Source organism: Cynocephalus volans, chromosome 5 (genome assembly GCF_027409185.1).
Source record: "Cynocephalus volans isolate mCynVol1 chromosome 5, mCynVol1.pri, whole genome shotgun sequence".
NCBI classification, from domain to species: domain Eukaryota; kingdom Metazoa; phylum Chordata; class Mammalia; order Dermoptera; family Cynocephalidae; genus Cynocephalus; species Cynocephalus volans.
Genome location: NC_084464.1, coordinates 163,390,101 through 163,414,068, shown reverse-complemented (window position 1 = coordinate 163,414,068; position 23,968 = coordinate 163,390,101). Strand labels below are relative to the sequence as shown.

General features: G+C 47.5%; 1 protein-coding gene across 3 annotated transcripts in view; it reads left to right on the top strand.

Annotated features, from left to right (window-relative positions):
• The window catches only part of RPS6KA2 (ribosomal protein S6 kinase A2), a 260,600-nt gene extending 243,660 nt beyond the window's left edge, over positions 1 to 16,940 (top strand). For 2 of the 3 annotated variants that reach the window (XM_063096080.1, XM_063096079.1), the window contains exons 17-21: positions 1,213 to 1,374; positions 4,406 to 4,482; positions 6,101 to 6,218; positions 9,679 to 9,816; positions 10,633 to 14,026. In XM_063096080.1, the coding sequence (XP_062952150.1) occupies positions 1,213 to 1,374; positions 4,406 to 4,482; positions 6,101 to 6,218; positions 9,679 to 9,816; positions 10,633 to 10,758 (621 nt within the window). In that variant the 3' untranslated portion in view covers positions 10,759 to 14,026. The other variant, XR_010023543.1, reaches the window with a different exon arrangement.
• The last annotated feature ends 7,028 nt before the right edge of the window (positions 16,941 to 23,968 follow it).

Genomic DNA, 23,968 nt, shown 5'->3' with positions numbered 1-23,968 from the left:
TTTGGAATTTTCATTACTTACCATATATAAAATTGGACTCTAACTGATGCGAAGGAACGATACAGTGCCACAGGAGGACAGAAGTGACGGTGACAGCTGAGGCCCACATAGCCCTCGCCATGTTGCAGTCGCTGTTGCAAGTGCTTTGCTTTTCTTCTGCGCTCCGCCTCTCCTCTGCACTCAGGGAGCAGCCCGTGCTGCCATGGCCAGCCGTGTGCGTGGCTGTAAGCTTGTATGGTGCAGTCATCTGAACGGGAGACTGTTGTCCCAGGACCACAGAACGGGTCGCTCCTTGTGTTCGCCTGGTGCTCTGGGCTGTTGAGATTTTCCAGGCTTTCCCCAAGCAGCCAAGCCCTAGATGAGCCCTAAGGGTGTTTCCTGCAGGTTTGCTTCTATTTAATGAGGGAGGTCATGGAACTGAAACCAAAACCTTTCTGTCCCTTGCCATTGAGACCTCAGTAAACCAAGCCTCATTGCTCCAGTGGGTCCCTTTAACGTCCCTCTTACATCCTCACTGGACTTTAACAGGACAATCAAGACATTCAGATTCCAAGCTGTACCAAGGCACCCCACATGTCCTCACAACAGTCCTCTGTCCCCTCAGAAGACATCACTTTGTGCCCTAAATATCCGCTGCTTTGTTTTGAGGTGTCACCATCCCCATGGGATGTGCCCAGAGTGCCGCACCTCACTTGGCACAGGTGCAAGTGCAGTGTCTGTGCTGTTGTTGATTCCTGTCTGCTTCCTCCACCAGCCTGTGCCCTGGGACAGCAGGTGCCTGGTCGGTGCATCCCAGCACCTGACAGTGCCAGGCATGCGGTAAATAGTTACTGATGAATATAATCTCCAAAACCCTTTTTATTCCCATTACCTAAACTCACCGTGACATTTCCTCTTATGTGACAGCTCCAACTGGCTGTTGCCTCATCTCAGACAGGCGTGTGTTTACTTACTCACTCTAAGCTTCAAGCATCATAAAAGAGGGTTAGTCCAGGTGCTCGGACTTGAGTGACCAACGTGAGAGGAGGAGAGAAGGGAGTTGGGGCCCCGCCAAAGACTCAGCATCCATGTCATACGGCTGATTTGCCTCCTGCTGCAGGACCTGCCCGGAATAAACACTCCAGAATGAATGCTCCGCTTCCGAGCGCATCCCTCGTCCCGTCCCCGCTCGGTCTGTGGCCGCAGTGATGTGTAATGCTTCCTGCCTTCCAGGTTGTTCATCGAGACCTGAAGCCGAGTAATATTCTGTACATGGACGAGTCTGGAAACCCGGAATCCATCCGCATCTGTGACTTTGGGTTTGCCAAGCAGCTGCGAGCGGAGAACGGGCTGCTGATGACGCCCTGCTACACCGCAAACTTTGTGGCCCCCGAGGTGAGATCACTGGAACTGCGGGAGGACAGGCCTGTGAGCCCCTCAGAGAGACCGCCCTGCCTCCTCCTCCTTTCAAAGTAGCTGGACAGTTTGGCACGTTAGCAGTGGCGTTAGGAAATGGGGATGAGAACCTTTCCCCTGCTTTCCATCAGCCACCGATCTTGCTCAGTTATTTTATCATTTTATTTTCCTATTTGAAAAAACTTTTACATGGTGACATTCCCATATAAAATTGTCATCATGCTGTAGACAGTTTGGATCAAGTCTGCATATCTGTCACGCATTAGAATGAGAAAAAAGGCCATCAGTCTCTCTACCACCAGGTCAACGAGCCGGCAGGTCATCAGTGATCAGAAATCCACCTGTCATAGCACAGGGAGAGACAAACCTCTATGGATTTGCTTTGCACCATAATTCCCACTCCAGACTGTTTTCCCTGACAGAAGCAAGTTAGCAGCTATCACACTTAAGAATATTAGGGTTCCGTAGTAATCTGCAGCTAAAAGCCCATGTAAATCCCAAAGGCTCTGACTGCCACCCACCCTGCATCTCAAAGAGCCCCAGCAAGGGCATTTTGGGAACGTCCCCCTTTTCATGTTTGCTAGGGATGATTTCCATTTAGTTCTGAAGTCATTGGTATGTTTATAAAGATAAATCCAGTTTCCTGCTTTTTAAAAAAGCAACCAAACACAAGCTGATGGTGGATAAAGGAATAAAACAGTAGGGACTGATATTGCTGCTAGGGTGGGGAGGAGAGGATCAGGAATGAAAACAGACTAGATTCTGTGTGTCTCCTGGTCATGGATGAAACTGCATCAGAGCTGCAGGCGAGCATGCAGGCCCTGAGAGAAAGGCATGCCTGGCACCTAGTGGTCGGTCTAGGAGCTGTTTGGGAGGTAACCCACGGCCGGCCACTGGTCTGCACTGAAGATGCATCTGGGCACGGGGCTGGTACGTGGATGGACACGCAGCAGAGGTCCAGATGCTTTAGCAGCCTGCAGACCTGGTTATGAGCCTCTGTTAATGGCTTATCCAATCGATATTAATATTAATATCGATATTTAATATTAATTAATATCGATATTAAAAGTGATCGATATTAATATTGATACAATTAATAGAATTGTAGGGGAGAAAGATAATTTTTTTCTCAACATTCATAGGTTCTTTGTTGGAACTGACCCTGTAACAAAAGACAGATTAACAAGAGAAAAACAAACAGAAGTTTATTAACATGCATATTTCACATATGTGCATGGAAGACACCTAGGTATTAGTTCTCAAAAGGTAGTTTTGAGTTCCAGCTTCTACAGCATCTTCAACAGAGAACAGTAAAGGGTTAGAGGAGGGACAGGACAAAGGAAAGGACTTTGAGTCCCTAGGGGCAGTGACATGTGGAAAGGAGAGCAGCTGGCAGAGAGAGGCTGGCTAGTGCAGCTTGCTCATGTAGGTTGCTCTGGGGCTGTCCCCAGGCCCACGAGCATCCACAGTTGTCCTCAGTGGTTACCCTTTGTTCCCCCTGGCAGAGAGGGGCAGGGGGGTGTCTTTTGCCTTTGAGAACCTGTGTCCTGATTTTAGGCAGATGGGGGAGGCAGCGAGCTTCCTGCACCTGCTGCTTGTTTGCCTTCAGCTCAACAAGTTTTCATTTTCTGGGCCTGGTGTCCTACAGTATTAATTTTTGTGATTATAGATGCCTTATGATGTTATATTACTTTACCACTTACCCAGCACTCTTACCAATATTTTTTACTTTTACTCTCATACACCATACAACGTGGACAGGCTTCATACTCTCCACCATGTTTCACACACGCAGAAAAAACAAGCTCGGTGTGCTGATGTGACTTTTGAAGAGCACTCGGCTGATGAGCTATGAGGCTGGGGCCTGAGCAGTGAGCACTCGGTGTGACCAGCCTGTGCTGGTGGGACAGCCACCGTGCTGCAGGCCCAGCACACAGAGGCAGAGATGCAAGGTGGAGAGACAGGATCCAGGCTCGTGTCTCTGAGGAAATGGAACACAGCTCTCCTGACTCCACATTTAATGCTACCTCCAGTAATCTACAATAATGCACAAGTGTTATGCTGCTTTCTTTATTATTCAACTATTAATATATCAGAGGATTGCCCTCTTTTGAAGTAATTCTAGGATGCATTAAAATATTTTTGCTTTAACAATTCCTCAAAACATTAAACATAGAATTACTCTGTGACCCAGCAATTTCAGTTCTGGTTATTTACTCAAGAGAATTAAAGATGAGGACTCAGACGCTTGTACACTCGTGTTCACAGCAACATAATTCACAAGAGCCAACAGGTGGAAGCAACCAGGTGTCCATCAGTGGATGAATGCATAAGCACAATGTGTCTACGCATACAATAAAGTATTATTTAGCTTTGAAAAGGAAAGAGATTCTGACACACGCTACAACATGGATGAATCTTGAGGATGCTATGCTAAGTGAAATAAGCTGGTCACAAAAAGACCAGTACTCTGTGATTGCACTTACGTGCAGTGCCTAGAATGGTCCAGTTCGTAGAGACGGATGTGGAGTGGTGGGTGCCGGTGGCTAGAGAGAGGGGGAGCGAGGAGTTAGGGTTGAATGGGAACAGGGTTTCAGTAGGGGAGTTAAAAAGTGATGGAGACGGATAGTGGTGGTGGCTACATCACAACGTGAATGCACTTAATTCCGCTGAACTGTACACTTAAAAATGGTTAAGATGGTAAATGTTTTGTTATTTTTTATCATAATTAAAAAAAAACTTATTCTTCTGCCTTGAAAATTAAGTGCCTCCTTTTCACTCTGTCATGTACCCGGCAAGAGCTGAAGCTCCCCGTGGGGGCTGGTCTGCGAGGGGTCCCGGTGCCACACATCGGGGTTAGCTCTGCATTAGAGACGGTGGGCTCACTGAAGGCACCGCGCCATCCTCCTGCTGTTCCCCACCCCGCCTGCCTGATGGTCCATTGAACAAACATGCTGTGCACTTGAATTTTCTTAGCGAGGTACTTACTTGCCGTCTGTTGTCCCCCCAGGTCCTGAAGCGGCAGGGCTATGATGCGGCGTGTGACATCTGGAGTCTGGGGATCCTGCTGTACACCATGCTGGCGGGGTATGGAGAGCCTCAAATAGGTGTCAGTAGCAGACAGCGCCTAGCCAAAGATGGCAAGAGGCAGAAGCCTCAGCGGCTGGTCCCTTATGCGCCGGGCTCGGGCTCTCCCTGGCGTACGAGTGTGGGCAGCACATGTGCATACGCGCCCGGGCTTTGAGGGAGCTCTCTCAGACTTCCTTCACCCTTTCAGGACAACTAAAGAATAAGGATAAAAAACGTAGCCATGCATTTTTTTTTTTAACTCAGCTCATGAACAGAATATCCCAGCCTTGTGCCCGTACAGTCCATATCCTCTTCACTGCACCCTGCCACTCTCTGCAAAGGTAGCAACACCTGTGCCTTCCAAACTTCCTCTTGAATCAAGAAGCACTGTAGAAGCTTCAGGGTCAGATGGCATCTTTGAAGATGACCACCAGTTAGTGGCTCTGTACCCAGCCTCTGTGGCCGTGAGACGTGCCTGGGCCGGTTCACTGTTTGGAGGCACATGGTGTTACAGGAGGCCTGAGTCTCGCTGCACGCCTCGTTTCCACCTGAGCTGCCCCCTGCACTAGCTCTGAATCCTGCCAGTTTCACCTGAATAGGCCTCACTTCCTTGGTCTGTGCACGGGAAGAGGCCACCACCAGCTCCTTCTAGCCAGGAAGGGCTGGAATCCTACAGATCCGCTGGTTACTAACGTTTTTAAGTTTTTAAATACTCCAGTGGAGGTTAAAAAAAAGGTTTTAAAAAAGGACCTTAGCCCATCCCGTCCGGTTTGCTGTAGCAAAATGGTCAAAATGCCCTCATGGGAATAAATGACAATGTCCTTGTTTTTGTTATTTCATAATAAATCAGTAGTTGGTGCCCACAGCGCAAGCACAGCAGTTCAGGCAGCGGGAGCTGTGCTCTGAGGACTGCGGCAGCGAAGGAAGGAGCTGCAGATTCTTCCTGATACCACATTGTTAGGTTATCTTGCGATTCTTCTGATCCTTGCTTTGCCAGAACATAAAACTCGGATCACAAACTTTGCCACTAAAGGAAATGCTGTTAGAATCACATATTACTCTGTTCTTGGAACTCACATGCCCTGGCGTATGTTAACAGGCGATGGAATGAACATCAATTACACACTTAGATCATGGCAAGTGCTGTACCTGGAATTGTATGTGTGTTCATGCATAGAACATTACAGATTCCTGGGAGTATATTATTCTACCCATTTTGCAATTGAGGGCCAGAAGATTAATTTGTCAAAGAACCTGGAATTGGTGACAGATCAAGCATGGGTCTCTTAGACTTCAAATCTAAGGCTCTCGTCCATGATACCACGCTATTACCATGGAAACCAAATCCCCAGGCAAACAAACCAATGTTCCACCCTCTCACCAGTGTGGCTAGAAAGGGTCTAGAAAGGATAAACGTGGCTGTCTTCACCTTCCTCATCAGCCTCTAGCATTGACCAAGTGAGGACAATAGCATTAGGAAGATAAATCATGCCTTTCCATGAATCCTAGATTTAGAGCCTGTCAGGGGAAAGAAAATAGCTATTTTCTTTAGCAACAAAGTGGCATTATCAAGTTGTAAACTTTATTTTATATTATAAAATGGAAGCTGATTATCATAAATGCTCTTATTACACAGATTTACCCCTTTTGCAAACGGACCAGACGATACTCCCGAGGAGATTCTGGCAAGGATTGGCAGTGGGAAATACGCCCTTTCAGGGGGAAACTGGGATTCTATATCTGACGCAGCAAAAGTGAGTACATTTCCCAAAATTCTTACCTCTTAAGTGTGGAGATTTACAATAACCATATTATTTGTGAGGAAGCTGGGGGATACCTTTTATATAAATAAAATAGGTATTTTCTCCTCATAGATTTTTAAGCCTCTCAGCTAAATTATTTGTAAAAGTATTTTATAGCATGTTCACATTTTCAACTGTCTTAGTGTATTAGTCAGAGTTCTCCAGAGAAACAGAACCAATAAAAGATGTATATATAGAGAGAGAGAGATTAATTTTTAAGGAATTAGCTTGTGTGATTGTGAGGACTGGAAAGTCTGAAGTCCTCGGGGCAGGCTGGAGACCCAGGCAAGAGCTGATGCTGCAGTTTGACTCAAAGGCTGCGCGGAGGCAGAACTGCTCTTCCTCAAGGGAGCTCCGTCTTTTCTCTATTAAGGCCTCCAACTGATTGGATGAGACTCACCCACATTATGGAGAAGCATCTGCTTTACTCAAAGTCTACTAAATTAAATGTTCATCATATCTAAAAAATACCTTCACAACAATATCTAGGCTGGCATTTGACCAAACAACCAGGGACCATAGCCTAACCAAGTTGTCACATAAAATTAACCATCACCCTTTCAGTGATATTGCAGAATGATTGTTCTGAATGTTCACAGATTGATCAGGAAGACCTCTGGAACAGAGGTGTGTTTCTGTTATTTTAAAATACTTTGAATTTGGGCTTGTCAGCAGTCTGCACTCTTTGTGACCAGCCGTATTTCTTCTGACCATCAGACTGTTAGCCTTTCTTAGTTGACATCACTAAATTTTTCTCTAATCGTATAGTAAATTATAATCCAACCACTAGTAAGGAGCAGCAACAGCCTATTTCCTGTTTCTATAAAAGAGCTGTAAGAGGAGAAGCCTGGGGTCCTAATTCCAACTCTGCCATCGCCATCACTGAGTGACCTTATGCAATGATGGTGGAGGTAATGGTGGAAGAGATGATGGAGACAGTGGAGTTGATGGTGGAGAGGATGGTGGAAGTGAGAGATGATGGTGGAAGAGATGGTAGAGGTGATGGTGGAGGAGGTGGTGGAGGTGATGGTGGACGTGATGTCGAGGTGATGGTGGAGGAGATGGTGGACGTGATGTGGACGTGATGTTGGAGGAGATGGTGGTGGTGATGTTGGAGGTTGATGGTGCAGGAGATGGGGGTGGTGATGGTGGATGTGATGATGGACGTGATGGTGAAGGAGATGGTGGAGGTGATGTCGAGGTGATGGTGGAGGAGATGGTGGACCTGATGTCGAGGTGATGGTGGAGGAGATGGTGAAGGAGATGGTGAAGGGGATGGTGGAGGAGATGGTGGACGTGATGGTGGAGGAGATGGTGAAGGAGATGGTGGAGGTGATGGTGGACATGATGGTGGACGTGATGGTGGATGTGATGGTACTGGAGAAGGTGGAGGAGATGGTGAAGGAGATGGTGGACGTCATGGTGGAGGAGATGGTGAAGGAGATGGTGGAGGTGATGGTGGACATGATGGTGGACGTGATGGTGGATGTGATGGTACTGGAGAAGGTGGAGGAGATGGTGAAGGAGATGGTGGACGTGATGGTGGAGGAGATGGTGAAGGAGATGGTGGAGGGAATGGTGGATGTGCTGGTGGAGGTGATGGTGAAGGAGATGGTGGAGGTGATGGTGGAGGACGTCGTGGAGGACATGGTGGATGTGATGATGGAGGAGATGGTGGAGGAGATGGTGAAGGAGATGGTGGAGGTGATGGTGGACGTGATGTTGGAGGAGATGATGGACGTGATGGTGGACGTGATGTTGAGGTGATGATGGAGGTGATGGTGGAGGAGATGGTGGAGGTGATGGTGACTTGATGGTCGAGGAGATGGTGGAGCAGATCATGCAGGTGATGGTGGAGGAGATGGTGGAGGTGGCAGTAGAAGTGGAAATGGAGGTTATGGTGGAGGAGCTTGTGGAGGGGACCATGGAGGAGATATAATGGCAGGTGTATGGCAGAGATATAGGGGGTGCTGGTGGTTTGTTTCGGAGATGATCTTGGGAGCAGGAGAAGGTGTCGGGGAAGGAGTAAAGTCAAGGACAATGGTGCATTATCAAGATCACTGCTGCAGGCAGAGGGCTTTGCTGCCCCCGGGACCTCACCAACTCTGGGGCTCAGGACCACCAGCCCTGCCACTGCCAAGTCTTCCCCTCCCTCATCTTTTCCTGATGTCTTTTCCCTTCTCTTGCTCACCACACAACGGAACTTCCTGTCCTCCATGCTCAGACCAAACTGTGGATTAGCGTGACTTTATCAGCATCCTGAGTGCACTGAATAAAACTGTGTTGCTTCACTCAGTGTCGTGACTGCGAGATCCTGAGCACGTCAGTAATTTTTTCTTTGCTTTCATTTTTTACACCTGAAAATGGGAGCAATAATACATTCAAGAGATATTGGTTTCACGAAGTTACCAAGGTTAATGTATCAAATATTAAAAGGCATTGGATTTCTCTATAGAAACAGGATGTTGTTATAGTACACAGTATTTCTTTCTTGTGGTTTATGAACAGAAATTCTACTGAGTAATTGTACTTCACATTGCTGTGCATTCTCATTCATTTTGTTCCAGTTTTAGAAGGTGTAGGATACTGAAGGAAGGAGAGTAGGCCGGTGGACAGAATATGGATTCTCATCTTGGGTCCTCCCTGGGCCGTTAATCACTGTAAATTCCAGTGTCTTTCCCTGCAACATAGGGAAAGTTCCATTTGCCCTGCTTTCCTCACGGACAGTCATGACTAGAGCAGAGGCCTTGAGTGGGGCCAGACGTCTTGCGAAGCACTGTGCAAACATATCCACATTTGTAACTGAACACGTATCACACACATATTGCTAACATGCATGTCTGAAGTGGAGCCCTATATTTAAACCCATGTTAAAATTTTTTATCATTACTACTTTGCAATCATATAAGAAAATTACCTTTATTAGACACGCGCCCATTGGGCATAGGTGATGGCCACAGATTGTAGATTCGTGGTTAGTGATGATTTGTAGTAAATATTGTGGATAGTCATGATAAAAATGTAGCTACATTGTACATTGTCATGAACAGGTTTCTCTCTGTGGGATATTCATCATTTCAGCTTCTCCCTTTGAAAAGTTATCATTTTTACTGAAATACCATTTCGGCAATTTACACGCATTATCTAACATTTCCACATTTAATTTCTCTTTAGACGTAAAATCTTTAATAAAAGGTAAGCCTTCCATGACCTGCTAAGTTGGTGATAGTTAAAACTTAAAAACTATTCACATGTTTATAAACCTGAAAGTAAACATTGGACCCCCAAATGCCAAGAATCGCTCTCAGAACCAAGGGTGGGTTTGGCCGTGGGAGGGAGACAGGAACTTGGCTGGGAGGCTGTCTGACGCAGCTCCGGTCACCCCCTCCCTCCCTCACCACCTTCCCGACAGGATGTCGTGTCCAAGATGCTCCACGTCGACCCTCACCAGCGCCTGACGGCAGTTCAAGTGCTAAAACACCCGTGGATTGTCAACAGAGAGTACCTGTCCCAAAACCAGCTCAGCAGACAGGACGTGCACCTGGTGAAGGTACCAGTGAGCTATAAGGAAGCAGGATGGGGGAGCGGGAGCAGGAGAGGGTCTAACACCTCGCAGCCCATCTAAAGAAACCATAGTCTCTAGAAAAGTCACCACTAACAGTCCCAAATGGGTGTCCCAAACTGACTCTCTTTACTCCTTCAGTCACACATTTGCAACCACACACAAGGCCCACCTGAATGACTCACAACTTCTCTGGCGGTGGAGGGCGGGAGGGCCATGGCTGTAGCACTCAAAGTTCCAGTGCCTTCAGCTCTGGACCAGAGGCTTGCAGTGTCCTCATCTCACAGTGACTTACACTCAGAGCAGCATCCCTCTCTCAGGCAGCCCTGCACCCTGGGTAGTTCCCTCTTCTGAGAAGTGTAGACCGTCTCCACACTTGCAGGAATTGGAGTTACCCAGTTAGGAGTGGTCATGGCATTGCCGTGAGTGTTCCTGTGGATCCAACAGGCCCCGAGCACAGACCTGGCCTCACTGTCAGCAGTGCAGGGGATCATGAGGCCTCCTCCTGGGGTCTCTGCATGAGTCTGAGATATTTATCCCCCAAGGCGCGGTTGGGCTGGGATGGCAGGTGGCTATGGTATTAAGGGTAAAATCACCATTATTGATGGGGGCCCACTCCTTGCGGCCACCGCAGCAGGCTTGGTACACACAACACTCCGCTAATCCTGGAGGTGGGAGGGTCTTATTTCTGCGCTTTCTTTACCCGAGGGGAAACTAAGGCTGAGCAGGGTCCCGTGGCCTCAGCTTCACTCTCGGGGTGGGTGCGTGCCACGGTCACGCCCTGTCCTCCCCTTCCTTCTGCAGGGTGCTGTGGCTGCCACCTACTTCGCTCTGAACAGAACACCTCAGGCTCCGCGGCTGGAGCCAGTGCTGTCATCCAACCTGGCCCAGCGCCGAGGCATGAAGAGACTCACATCCACGCGGTTATAGCAGGAAAGCAAGACACCTGGTCGCCAGCCCCGCGCGTCCCCAGCCCAGCGCCCTCTTGGGCTCGCAGGCGCTGGACTCGGATCCTGCTCACGGGCACCCCGCCGTGACCACGCGTCCAGCATGAAGGCAGAACCCGCCTTCGCCGTTTGTGTGTTTTCTTTTTCGGCCCTGGCACGGATCCCGACCGGTGACGTCTCAGAGCCTCGCTGTGCCAACCCTGCACCCACCTCCTCCATCCCGAGCAAAACCAAATGCCACTGTGCCACCGTGCTGATTCTAGAGGCTCCTTCAGAATCTTAGGTCTTTTCATGTCATGGCTTATACTTCTATGGGGAGAGATTTTTCCCGTTATGAAGCCAGTCGCTAGGTTCTCCTCCCAGCAGAGGCGTCCTCGTGGTCCTGGTAGGACAGTGTCAGTGGAGGAGGTGTCATGGGCGGTCAGAGGGCGGGAGCCACCAGCACTCTGGCGTTCTGGCAGGTGGAATGATGTGGGGCTTTCACTGTGGCACCCCAGAGGGGACGCCTGGTCCCGTCCAAAGAAATCCAAAGAGCTGTTACCGCACAGCTGCCTCTAGTTTTTGACTGGGGTGCTGGGTGGCCTCGCCTTTCCTGTCACAGGTTTGAATGAGCGGAAAGAGCCCAGCCAAGAATCGGGGTAGCATGGCTTTGCCGCTAAAGCTACACTTCACAGCATCGAGGGGGGCTCCGGGAAGGGGCCAGGTGGAGCTGTATTTACCATGTCCTGGCCCTCCCGTGGAGGGGCCGTGACTGTTGCAGTCACGGGCCACCAGAGGCTTCCCCGAGAGCTCCAGTGGTGGCGGTGGCCATGCCGAGCCCACGGCAGCTTGCGTGTGCTGACCCAGAGCGGGGTTTGCTGTGCTCGCTTGTGTTTTTCTGGTCTACAGAAAAACCAGCTATTGGAAAAGTTGGGCTTTGCCGCCTCCCACCGATGCTTTAGAGCCCAGAGGCCCCCTCCCCCAGGGCAGGGGTGGCGGGGAGGAAGCTGAGGTCGCCTTACGGACAGTAGTGATGCACTTTGTAGAAGCTGTGCTTTTGTGTTGCGTTGTGTGTCTGTGTTGCATAGATCTGTTTTCAAATTGACATTTCACTGGTATTTTATGTTTCCCTGGGTGTGCTGTGCACACGGGCGTGGGCCATGCTGTGCTGTCCTTTCTTAAATAAAATCATGTGAGAAGGTTCCTGGGCAGGCCCTGCACGCTGCCCAGAGAGCGAACATGTGCTCTTCAGCCTCCCATAGGGATGCCGAGGACGCCCTCCCAGTGGTCCCCCAGCCAGGGGCCCACCCACCTGGCTCCCCGCCCACTGCCACCGGCGCCTTCCCCCCAGCACCGCTGAGGAGCAGCCCCTGTGTGCCAGGTGGGGCTCAGGAGGCCCACGTTGGTCACAGCCGGGTTTTCACTAAGGAGCCTGTATTTCATAGTTTCCTTTTTCCCTCCATCTCCATCTGCTCTGGCACACACACACAAAGACTGCCGCATTCTGAAAAATAACCCCTTAGCTTGGTCTAATTGTGTTCAGACCTTAAAATATAAACTTGTTTCAGAAGCTTTATCTCATGATGTTTTTTTCCCCAGAGAACCACAAAATATGAAAGGTAGGGACAGATCATGTACCTGTTTTCCTATAGTGTCCGTTGGGCACTTCTTATATTTTCTCAATAGAAAATGCTTTTTCCCAAGACTAAAATGACTTCCACTATGATCATTTTTTAGGTCTGAATTATTCCATTTCTTAGAAACTTAGAAAAATTGGATAGTTCTTAGGTCTCAGATTTTGTCCCCCTAGAAGTGGACAAAGGTGTTACAGCTGCTCCCTACGCAGGCATCGGCTGCCGGGCTTTGGCTGGGATCATTTGCACATGTGTGTGTTTGCTTGTGGTCCATAAGTTCTGATGGAGGAAGGGGAGGGGACCCCAGGAGTGACTGAGAAATCATCGCTGAGAAGGCGGCCGTGGCGTGTTCTCCATGGGCCACATCGTGCCGGCCTGTTGTCTTTTTCAGTCATGCCCATTTGCACAGCCTTAGGTTCTGAACTGAGCATGCCACAGGGACCGATGAGACTCACCGGCACACCAGACTGTCCCCAACCACATTAGCTGTGCGTCAGCAGAGCACGATATGGGTCACCTGCTCGCCGAGTGTCTGGAGAACCCCTCCACGGTCCCATCCTTATCCAGCACAAAATGATACTTGAAATCCTTCAACAGAAAGTCAGCCTAAAGAAGTTATAATATTTTAAACTAAACTTTCAAAACTCAAGTGAACAGCAAGTGGCTGGGCCTTATCAACAGCGGTTGATGTGTGCATGAAGGTGTGATGACAAGTTTCACTTCACCTGTTCAGCTCACCTCCACATGTAATGAGAGACTCCGTGTGGTTTGCGCGAATGACATAGACTTCCCAGAAAGTTAAATAGCTCCCCCTGCTCACACAGAAGGTCATAACCGGCTGCATCATAAACACCGCAGGACTTGTCATGAGAAAACCGAGCCCTAGGTCTCGAGCTCCCTAGCCCACCGCTAGATGGCGCCACCCTACAGAGTCCCCCATCCTGCAGCCCATTGATGGGAGAGCTTGGCCAATTCCACCCCCAAAGTCAAACGCGGGCAAGAGGTGAGGATTCCCCCCCCTTTCACCCTTAGGTCAGATTTGTACATGACTTTAAACTAATTGTGCGTGTACTGATGTTTGGAAGATTGTTTGACTTTTTCAGTGATCCTAGCACTTAATGTTAGCCAGTATTGTTCATTAAATGGTGTTATTCCTAAAGCTGCACACTGGGATTTTTACCTTATGCTTTACTGATTCTCTCAAGCACACGATGAAGTGTGATTTGCACTCTGTTCTATTCCAGACATGGTTGTGTTGCCCTTGCCTTTCCAAGAGACATTCAAATTCTAGAATGGAGAAGGACATTGCAGGTCCCTGTGTGTAAGGAAAAGGCAGAGGGCGCGTCCGCGGCCGGCTGTGCTGTGCCCACACTCCCCACACCCCAGCTCCTCCGACCCAGCACTTTGTTTACAAGCTCAGCAGTTATGTTTACAGATCGTTTTTATGTTCACGCTTTATATTTCATGTTTGCGATGGCGGCCACTGTACAGATATTTATTATGCTTTTCCAGACTTTCTGAATAGATTTTTTGAATAAACATGGGTTTTATGAAGTTTAATATTTTTCTAGCATAACAATAACCTTTGGACTTTCTATGTTGTTACCAGTAAATTCCTTATCCCTTTGTCCCTTCCTACTGTCCTCAGGCCACTGCCAGCCTCCGCTGCTACCACATGGCACCTCACGGACAGGTGGGATAGCATCACTCTCCTCTCCAAACTCAGAGCCGTGTGTGTGTGTGTGTGTGTGTGTGTGTGTGTACATATGTGCCTGTGTGTGCCCGTGTGTGCAGCATATGTAGGTGTGTCAGTTCATGCATGTATGTGCACAAGTGTGCATGTGCACATGTGAGCATTGTGTGCACGTGTGCATTGTGAGCTTGTGCGTGTCTGCATGTGTGCATGTATGGACGTATAAGTTCATGCATACATGTGTACTTGCATAAGTGTGAGTATGTGCGTGTAGTGTGTAAGCACACTTGTGCATGCACACATTTGAACATGTTTGTGCATATGTGTGTGCTCCCCTGGGGAGCCTGGCTGTGTGACGGGTCAGGGGCACTGGCAGGAGACTGTGGACAGCTGTGTCGTGCAGCAAAGCAGGTGGCCGATGGCTGGGCTGCCAGGCACAACCCTTGCTGTGTCTGCTGTGCTCTGCCACCTGGCCTCAGCACGCCCGTCCTTGTTAAATACAGAAATAAAAGAACTCTTCACTGTTGGTCTTTCGCTCTCCAACCTAATTTCTTCTTCCCATTTGGTAAATTCCTAACCAGCACGTGTCAGTAAGCAACATGCATGCATACCACAGACACCATACACACCACACAAACATGCACACACGCGTGCACATTGCTCCTGTTGTGAAATTTTCTGGGCTGCTCCCCCAGCAGAGTGAAGGGACTCCTCCTGGAATCTGCTGGACTCATTGCATATGCAGGAGCATTGGGACCTGCTGAGGGACTTTCAGGGCAAATAATAAATGACACGAAACCCTGCCTCCTGCTACACGCAGCGAGTGTTCCCAAAATGCCAACTGAAAGAAATGTGAATTGGAAAAAAAATACCTTTTATGTCCTATATGTATTATTTTCTATTGCTGTGGTAGCAAATCCTACAAATGTGGCACAAAGCAACAAAATTCATTATCTTCCAGTTTTCAAGGTCAGAAGTCCAAGACAGGTCTCACTGGCTGAAATCGAGGTGTGGGCAGGGTGGGGTCTTCTGGATGCTCTGGGGAGAAGCCCTTTTCTTGCCTTTTGCGGTTTCCAGAGGTGCCTGCATTCCTTGGCTCGTGGCCCTTCCTCCTCCTTCAAGTCCAGCAATGGCAGGTCCTTCTCATGTCACGTGATCCTGATCCCCCCGCCTGCCTCACTCTTCCAATCTTAAGTCCTGTGCTTACATTGACCCAGCAGGATAAGCCAGAATGCTCCTCTTATTTTAAAATCAGCTGGCTAGCAACCATCTGCAGCCTTAATTCCCCTTTGTCATGAAACCCGACGTATTCACCTGTTCCAGGGATTAGATGTCGATCTTTGGGAGCAGAGGCATTAATCTCCCTACCACGTTATGTATAGTCCAGGATAGAACTGCTCACAGTACACGACCTGTATGTGAGTTTTTGGTCAGGGGGAGATGAGGCTTTGTCCTGCTTTGCTCAGTCCTTTTCTGGGACAGTGTCGTCCCTGGCCTCTGTGTGTGCTTTTCCCCCAATTACTCGGTACACGTGACTGCTTTTAAATGTTTTAATTTCCGTAAGAGTCTCGTCTCTTCTTGGGGCCTTAGCCTTTCTATTGTATCCTTCAATTAGTGGTCTCTTGCCCAGACATCTGTGGGCCTGTCGTCCCCTTGTGGTTTTCACAAGCTAGGCCCACTGCTTCCCGTGGCTTCCCCTTACCTGAAATCCAAGCGGTGCCACTTCTGTCCATCTGGGCTCAGAGAGATATGACACAGAAACCAATCAGGCAGCCCCCAGATAGGTTAGAGGGCTGCAGATTGGGTTCCCTCTGCTCTCCCCAGGTCATGGAAGGGAACCGGGGCCCGGGCCATGGCTTTCTTCAGGCCACATTGCACCAGGAAGGTAGCACAGCAAGGGCAAGCACAGCACCACACATTCACCTGTCTCAAGTGTGGTTTTTCTTGACTGGGCATTGGCTTGGTTGCTTTTAGATGTTTGGCCGGTTTCCTATAAAGTTAATTTAGACAGTCTCTAGATGTTTATTTAATGTTTCTGGGTGGCGGGTGGGGAGTGGACGAGGGCCCAGAGCTGCCTAGTCTGCCTTCCTGCTGGTGTCACTGCACCAGACTACTAGTTGCTTTTTGTATTTTCTTCATTTCAAATCTTTTGACCATGAACTTTTTGTATAAGAGGGTCATTAATTAATAAAGAATTACTTTAATGTGTTATTCTTAGATAATACATTTCTGTTTTAATCTGGAATCCTGTGCTTCCACCCAGGGAGTGACAAATGGTGGAAAAAAGCAAACCCTTTCTTGGACTCTAGAGAGAAGCAGGGGCGAGGACTTCTCAGCTTACTGCATTCACAGAAGAGCCCACACTTGGATCCAGAATAGAAGTAGCCCCATTTCTCCAGGCCACATGGACACAGGAAGTCCACAGCCTGCTCCAAATTTGTTTTGTATGGGAAATAATCATTTCCTGTTTTCATCCCAAATGAAAAGCCTTTGCATTTTTCAGCACTTACCAGCTTCACAGGGAAACTAAAAAAGGTCTTTAATTTCAAAAGCTCATTCATTTTCTATTTCCTATTAAATTGCTGGTTTTTTTCCAGGACTAAATTTGTATTTGCATATTGCAGATGAGATCATTCGAATTCATAAACCGAGGAGCCTTCTGATGGGCTAATAGAGGCACACAGCACTTTTTCTCAAAATGTAATCACAAAACCTGAAATTCGAAACATCTGACAAAGAACTTAAGGACCTTTTACTCCAAATCTTCCTCGTGGAGACGGGAGTGTGCTCAGGGTCACACAGCCACCCTGAACTTAGGGATTAAAGCTGGAGCTCTCCCCCACCTTATGTTTCTAGTTCTCTCTTCCCCATGTGTAAAATCCAAGCCATGCTCATGAAAAGAACAGAATAAATGAGAGAAAGTGCATCACTCCTAGGTCAGAATGTGGCATTTATTCTTCTCTTGATCTCTGTTTGTCTTTTACTGAGATTTTCGGGAACACTGGCCTCCCGGACGCTGGCTTCTTCTGTCCTCACTCCAGTCCCTTCTCCGTACTCTGCGGAACTGACATCTCAAGAGACATCTGCCGCCCCCGCTCACTCGCCCCCTGGGCTGACATCTCTACTCAGGTCCTACATCAGATAAAACCTCAACGCCTAACCTGGCCTTGGATGCTTCTTCATAAAGCGAACTGACCCCCAACTTCAGCTTGATCCTAACATCTAGTCCCATGATTCTACCTTTCAGGCACTTGAACTTTTCAGCTTTCCAAAGCCTTTTCAAGTAGTCGGTTCTGCTATGACAGGACATATGCATCCCTGAAAATCACTGGGCTGTACAAAATTGTGCAATAAAAACCACAGAGCTTATGGGGAAAGGTACATGATCCTCAAAAACAGTGACACATTAAAAAAGATAGAAATCCAAAAAGGAAAAAAAACACTACCATGTTTTCGGCATGTTAAATTGTCAAGAAATATATAATATGTAAATGCCACAATAAACATGGCACTTTAGTTTAAAAACTGTAGCCTGCTTGCAGGTGTGGACTTCAGAGAGCTGCAGCTGTGAGTTACTGCAGGAGTGGAAGGTGGGTGCTCTGACACTTGGCAGGAAAGTTGAAACCCCAGAAGTGGAGGAGGGGGGCTCCTAACACACGGGGCTGACAGATGTCCCAGCTATGTGCGTGTGTGAGTCACGCCATTAGGTTGAGCTGTGTGCAGTGTTCTGTGTTAATCTACCGTTTCTCATAGATGAAACTGAGCATAAGAAAACATTAAATTTAAAATTCACGTTATGCTCAACTTGCCCCTAATATATCAATCCCATTAGAACAAACTAGCAATGACCTGTTTTTACTCACAGCACTTCTGACACCAAATGTATGGGGTTTTTCACACCAACAACCAGTTCTCCAACTCTCCAGATACCACTTGAGTGTCCCACAATTCAATTCAATTCTGACACAAGTAAGTGCAGACTCTCCAGGTTAAAGGCTCAGTCCCACAAGACTGTCCCCGCTTCAGACGCCAGTCAGGAATCCTGGCCTCCCATGCTCCTGCCCAGCCAGCCACAGATCCAGGGGCCCCTATGACCCCCACCCACTCAGGTTTGATAATTTGCTAGAACAGCTCACAGAACTCAGGAAAGCACTTTACTGCTATCACGAGTGTATTAGTCTGTTTCTGTTGCTTGTAACATAATACCTGGAAGTGGGTGATTTATAAGAAAACAAAATTTATTGCTTACAGTTTCTGAGGCTGGGAAGTCCAAAATGCAGGGAACACATCTGGTGAGGGTCTTCTTTGGTGGTGGCTTTACAGCAATGCAGGGTCTCACATGGCAGAAAATGGCAGAGCAGAGAGAGAGACTCTCACGTGCTCTCTTTTTAAAGCGCTCAGACCACCATTATTAATTCATTCATTAGAGCGTGGTCCTCAGAATCTAGTCACCTCTTCAAGGCCCACCTTTCAGTTACCATCATAGGATTTCCCACCCACAATAGTTACAGTGGAGATGAAGCTTTAACGACTTTGGGGGAGAGGGAGGCATTCAATCCACTGCAGTGGGTCTATTATAAAGGATACAACTCAGGAACGGCCCGACAGGAGAGATGCATAGGACTGGGTATGGGGGTGAGCAGAGCATCTAGACCTTGCCCACGTGGGCCACCCTCCCAGCTCCCCTCATGTGTTTGCCAACCTGGAAGCTCCCTGAACCCCACCATTTCGATTTTTTATGGAAGTTTCATTACAGAGGCATGATTGTTTAAATCACCGGCTATTGGTGATTAACTCCCCGGAAGTACTCTGATCGCTCCTTGGTCTTTCTGGTGACCAGCCCCGTCCTGAAGCTGTCTAGGGGCCAGCTTCCTGCCATCCCATCAGCGTACAAAAGACACTCATCACTCCAGAGGCTCCTAGGGTCGTAGAGGCTCTTGTTTCAGGAACGAAGACCAAATATTAGACAAAAACTTCTCCTATCACCCCAATCAGTCAGGACACTGTAAGAGTTTTAGGAGCTCTGTGGCAGGAACTAGGACGAAGACCAGTATGTTTCTTCTTTCTCATAATATTACACTAGTGTTTCCAAAGCAACACGTGCATCAGGACTGATTGCTCAGTCTTCACACCTGTGGCCTCTTCCTACCTGCACCTCCCACGTCTCTTTCCTGAAACACTCTTTCTCACCTTTTAAGACGTAACCATATAATACTTCCTAAGTGAGGCTTTTCCTTACTGTTCCCACAGCAGCTTATTCACTCCCCTGATATAGAAATATGTGACACTTCAATATGCCTTTTCACACCTTTGCTGCTTCTCGAGGCCATAACCACTCTGAGGACAGGTGTGACATCTTGCCCATTGTTAAAATTCTTGGTGCCTAGCACAGGATGGCATAAATTAGACATTCAATAAATGTTTTTGCAAAGAAGAGAGGAAGGTGGGCAGGAAGAAAGGATCCCACACCTCCAAATAGTAGGAAAAAAAAAATTCTGGGACTGGTCTGGTGGCAGGCAAGTATCATAAAGGTTCAGAAATGAACACACTGTCCAGCCTGGCTAACATGGAGACTGAGTGCTGAGAATGAGATGACGGATAGGGCAGATTGTGGGAAATCTTAAGTAGCAATAGCTTGTTGCAGTTACGGTGGTTTTCTAATTTGCAGAGAAGTGACAGAAACACTTCCAGGAAAGATGGCAATGAAATGCTTGGGTTTCAAAGGAAAAATCAGAGCAGCTTGTAGAGAGCAACTTTTCTGGCAAATGAACGCCAGCTGAAGTCCCCCACTTTTCGTAACAGCAGGCAGCCTTTTCTCATCCAATTATTTACCAAGCTGTTATTTTGGGGAATTGGGCATGCATGATCTGCTTTTACTAAATTCACTTTTCCTCTGTAACTTTCTCTGGAATAAGCTCCCACCTCCTCTGATCCTGGCAGTGGGTAAAGGACTTTACCTTCTTATGTTTAGTGAATCAAGAGCAGGCAGGAGAGCAGTGGCTCCAGGTACTGGGTGGGGACTTGGATTAGACGCAGCCCGCGTCAGGAGCAGGAGTGAGGCCGGGCCGCCTTGCCAGCAATGAGCCACGCGGACAGCCAGCACTTGGAGGTCAGAATCACCATCCCCTATGCCTGATTTAGCCTTTCTGACCAACTTTCCCAGTATGGGGACCAGAGGCCATTCACATTTTATGACCTTCAAGAGTATGGTACAAGGTGTGTTGTAAATTAGAATTCAGAGCAGACTTGGGTGTGAAGAAATCAAATCAAAAGTACCTATTAAGTGTTTACTACTGTGACTGTTACTGAAATTTGAAAGGTGTATAATGCCCTCAAACAGTTTGTTTTTCCTTCTGGAGAAGTCTCAAGTACGTGAAAGGGAGAAAGCCAGCTGTAGAGCTACGCGAGAACCACACACAGAGAGGTGGAAACTCAAGGTGGGCTGGGAGGACGACGAAGGGAGTCGTGGAGCTGGAGGAAAGTAAGCAAATCCCTAGAACGTGGTGGCAGTGAGACTAACCTGGAGGCACTAGATGCATATTTCAGTTTGGGGACCAGCCCAGGCAAAGTCTACCTAGAGAGTGCCCTGTGCGGACGTTGAAAATAAGGTTGTCTCTGTCAGGGGACTTGTATCAGTTCACGTACCAAAAGCAAGTGTACAAACTTTGTGCAGAGCAAATGGAATTTAATTCCTGCATTAATCAGAACTCTTTTGATCCCGGCCCAACTCTAATAGCATAAGGAAAAAAGAAAAATTCTGACTCAGCACTGAGAAGGCTGAGGGATGGGTCCTATCTCATAAGACCTTACAACGTGGACACTGCCCTAGAGCTTGAACGTGATGCTGAATTCACAGTACACTTTCCAAGGCCCTGATCCCCATTACGTGTGCTCCTGCAGATACACAGTGCAGACATCAACCTCCTTGCTTTGAATCCCAGATCCACCACTAAGTAGCTGGGCAACTTCGGATAATTCTCTTACACTCATGCCTCAGTTTCTTCATTTATTAAGTGGACATGACAAAAGTACTGACTCATGATGAGAACTAAAGAAGTCAACAGATGGGAACCATGCAGAGCAGTGCCTGCCGTGTTTGAAGTGCTGTGCAAGTGCTAACTAGAGCTTCTGTTGCTGTCACCCTTCCAAGTGTCACTGATGACGTCTGAGCAAAGGCTGAGCTGTGGGCAGTGAAAAAAGAGGGCACTGATTTTATTTCCAGGTAATGGGATTAATGTTCACTGCAGGGTTTACCACACACTTACAAGAGTGTGCATTTTATTGTTATCATTATTAATTTTAATTTCCATTTTCGTAGTGATCTTTTCCTGGAATATGAAAGAGGGAAAAAAGGAAACCAACATTTATTGGACCTTATGATACGCCAGCGGCACTTTCATAAATATATTAGTATCCTCTTAACCCTTAAAAGTGTTTTTTCTTTTTTTGATTGAGAAAAATTGAAACAACTAATTTAAATAGCTTCCTCTAATTTACCCAGCTCGCAAATGACACAGTCAGGATTCAAACCTAAGTCAAAGTTTGGGCTCTTTGAGAGACAGAGAGAAAGAGAGAGCGAGAAGGAAGGAAGGAGGGAGAGATGACAAAATCGGCCTCCTGGAAAAGGAAGGGATGTCAGAGTTATCCAATGCGGGAACATTCCACCTGCTGAGTCAACGTGAGGTTGGCTGTTCTGTCTGCTTCCTCCCACAGCACCCGGGGCCGAAGAGCCGACTGGCACTGACGGGCAGCGACGTGCTGCTGGAGGCTCTGCAGGACAGCGACGTGGCAGCGCCAGGGTTACCCCCGGAGGGCATCTGTGGGAAAAGCATACCTCTGATTCTCCAGGCATACACAGCAGATGCAGAAAAGGCACTTGTTGAAATTTAACACCCATTCATTATTTTTTAAAACATACTTTCAAAAGCTCTAATTTTCTATTTGTTCTTAGGATTCCAAAATTTACTGGACTTTCAAGCTCCGCTCCACTCTGCCATTCTTTTCTAATCATTTCCTTGAGGTTTAGCTTCAGGTTTTCTAACCATCATGTGCTGTTGAAGGATGACGATGGTGCAGGTTCTTGTCCCGGGGAAGAGCGCTCACACCCGGGGAGTGCTCCTGACTCCCAGGGTATGGCCCTCCTGGGGTCTTAACATCAGCTCCCTTCTACTGCTTTCTGGAAGGTTCCCAGAATCTTTCCTGCTCAGAGGAAGCCATGGGTACAGCTTCTTGTGAAGTAAAAGAGCATTAATATGCAATGTTTTGAAACAGGGCCAGATAAAGTGGATAAAATTGATGTCTCCGAGAATCATAAAAATGTTTATAAGAGTTGAAAGTATTGAGCTGAGATTGATATTTGAAATGCCTCTATAAATAAAAGCAGCTATAGTGCCCTGGAAGCTCTTGCATTAATAAGAATCGTTTTTTCTTGTCACAGTGATGAGAGCACACTGGCTTAAACCTAACATGTTCAAATGCCTGGATTCCTGCTCTTCGCCCTTGTTTATTTCTACTTGGCTGTGCTACTTCTGCTTTGCCATTCAAACTGAGACTGTTGAAAGGGATAGAAGTAAAGCCATTGTTCTTTAAATTGGTTCTTTCTTTACTTATGAAAATGGGAAATATTGGGGGAAAATGTAATATTCAGCACTAGCTGGGGTTTGAGTGAACACTCACACACTGGTGCAATCTTCCTGAAGAATAATGTATCAGAAATAGCAAAAACCTTGAAAAAAAAATACACTCTTTGATCAAGAAATATCATTTCTAGGCATATATCTGAAGGAAACAATTAAGGAAATATAGTTTGAATAATGTATTATGCAATCATACAAATGATGTCCTAGCACTGTGCTTACTGACGTGGAAAGATAGTATGCCCCAAACTGCAGATCGGCTCCCTCAACTTCCACTCCAGCCCCAGGTACTCTGTTATCGACTGCAGAGGCTGGAAGTCAAGGAGTGGATGCACGGCCTAAGTTCTGCCAGGAAGGTCACCGTGCACAGCAGCTCGTGGAAAGGGTGATGGAGACACACAGAAATGTCAGCAGTGACTCTCTTGGCGGTAGAACTCCTGTTGTATATTACTCTTTATTTTTCACTCATCTGGGTTTTCTAATTGTTTCTTCAGCAAACATGTATTAGATGTTAATCAAATAAATACCCATCCAGAGCACTAGGATGCGAACCGTAAGTCTTGGGTGGTGGTCGTAGCTCTGCACTACGCAGGGCTGAGCCTTGGACAAGCTTGCCCATTCCCATGGTCTTCCACGTCTTCATCAGCAAATTAGGAGTGTGGACTCCATCCAGCACCTCATTTCAATTATGGAATACTTTGGGTCCGTGAAAAATATTATAATCCATCTACTCCCGTGTGCCATATAATCTCGTTCCTCCGCTTGTCATGAATGACAGATTTGAAAGCAGAGTGAGAGCATGCAGCCCCAAAGACAGATGCAATGACTTGGTGACGAGATAGAAGCAGGAGATGAGGTCGACTGTGCCCTGTAGGCCTCGGCCATGTGCAGGCGTCTGTGTCTTCAGCTGGTGGCAGCTTTCTCTCCAAAGTCAATTTTTTAAAAAAATTTTATTTCGTCGATATACAATGTGGTTGATTATTGTGGCCCATCACCGAAACCTCCCTCCCTCCTCCGTCTCCTCCCTCCCACCCAACAATGTCCTTTCTGTTTGCTTGTCGTATCAACTTCAAGGAACTGTAGTTGTTATGTCTCCCCCCCACACACACACACTGGTTTCTTTGTGTGTGTGTGTGTGTGTGTGTGTGTGTGTGTGTGTGTGTGTGTGTGTGTGTGTGTGTGTGAATTTATATATTAATTTTTAGCTCCCACCAATAAGTGAGAACATGTGGTATTTCTCTTTCTGTGCCT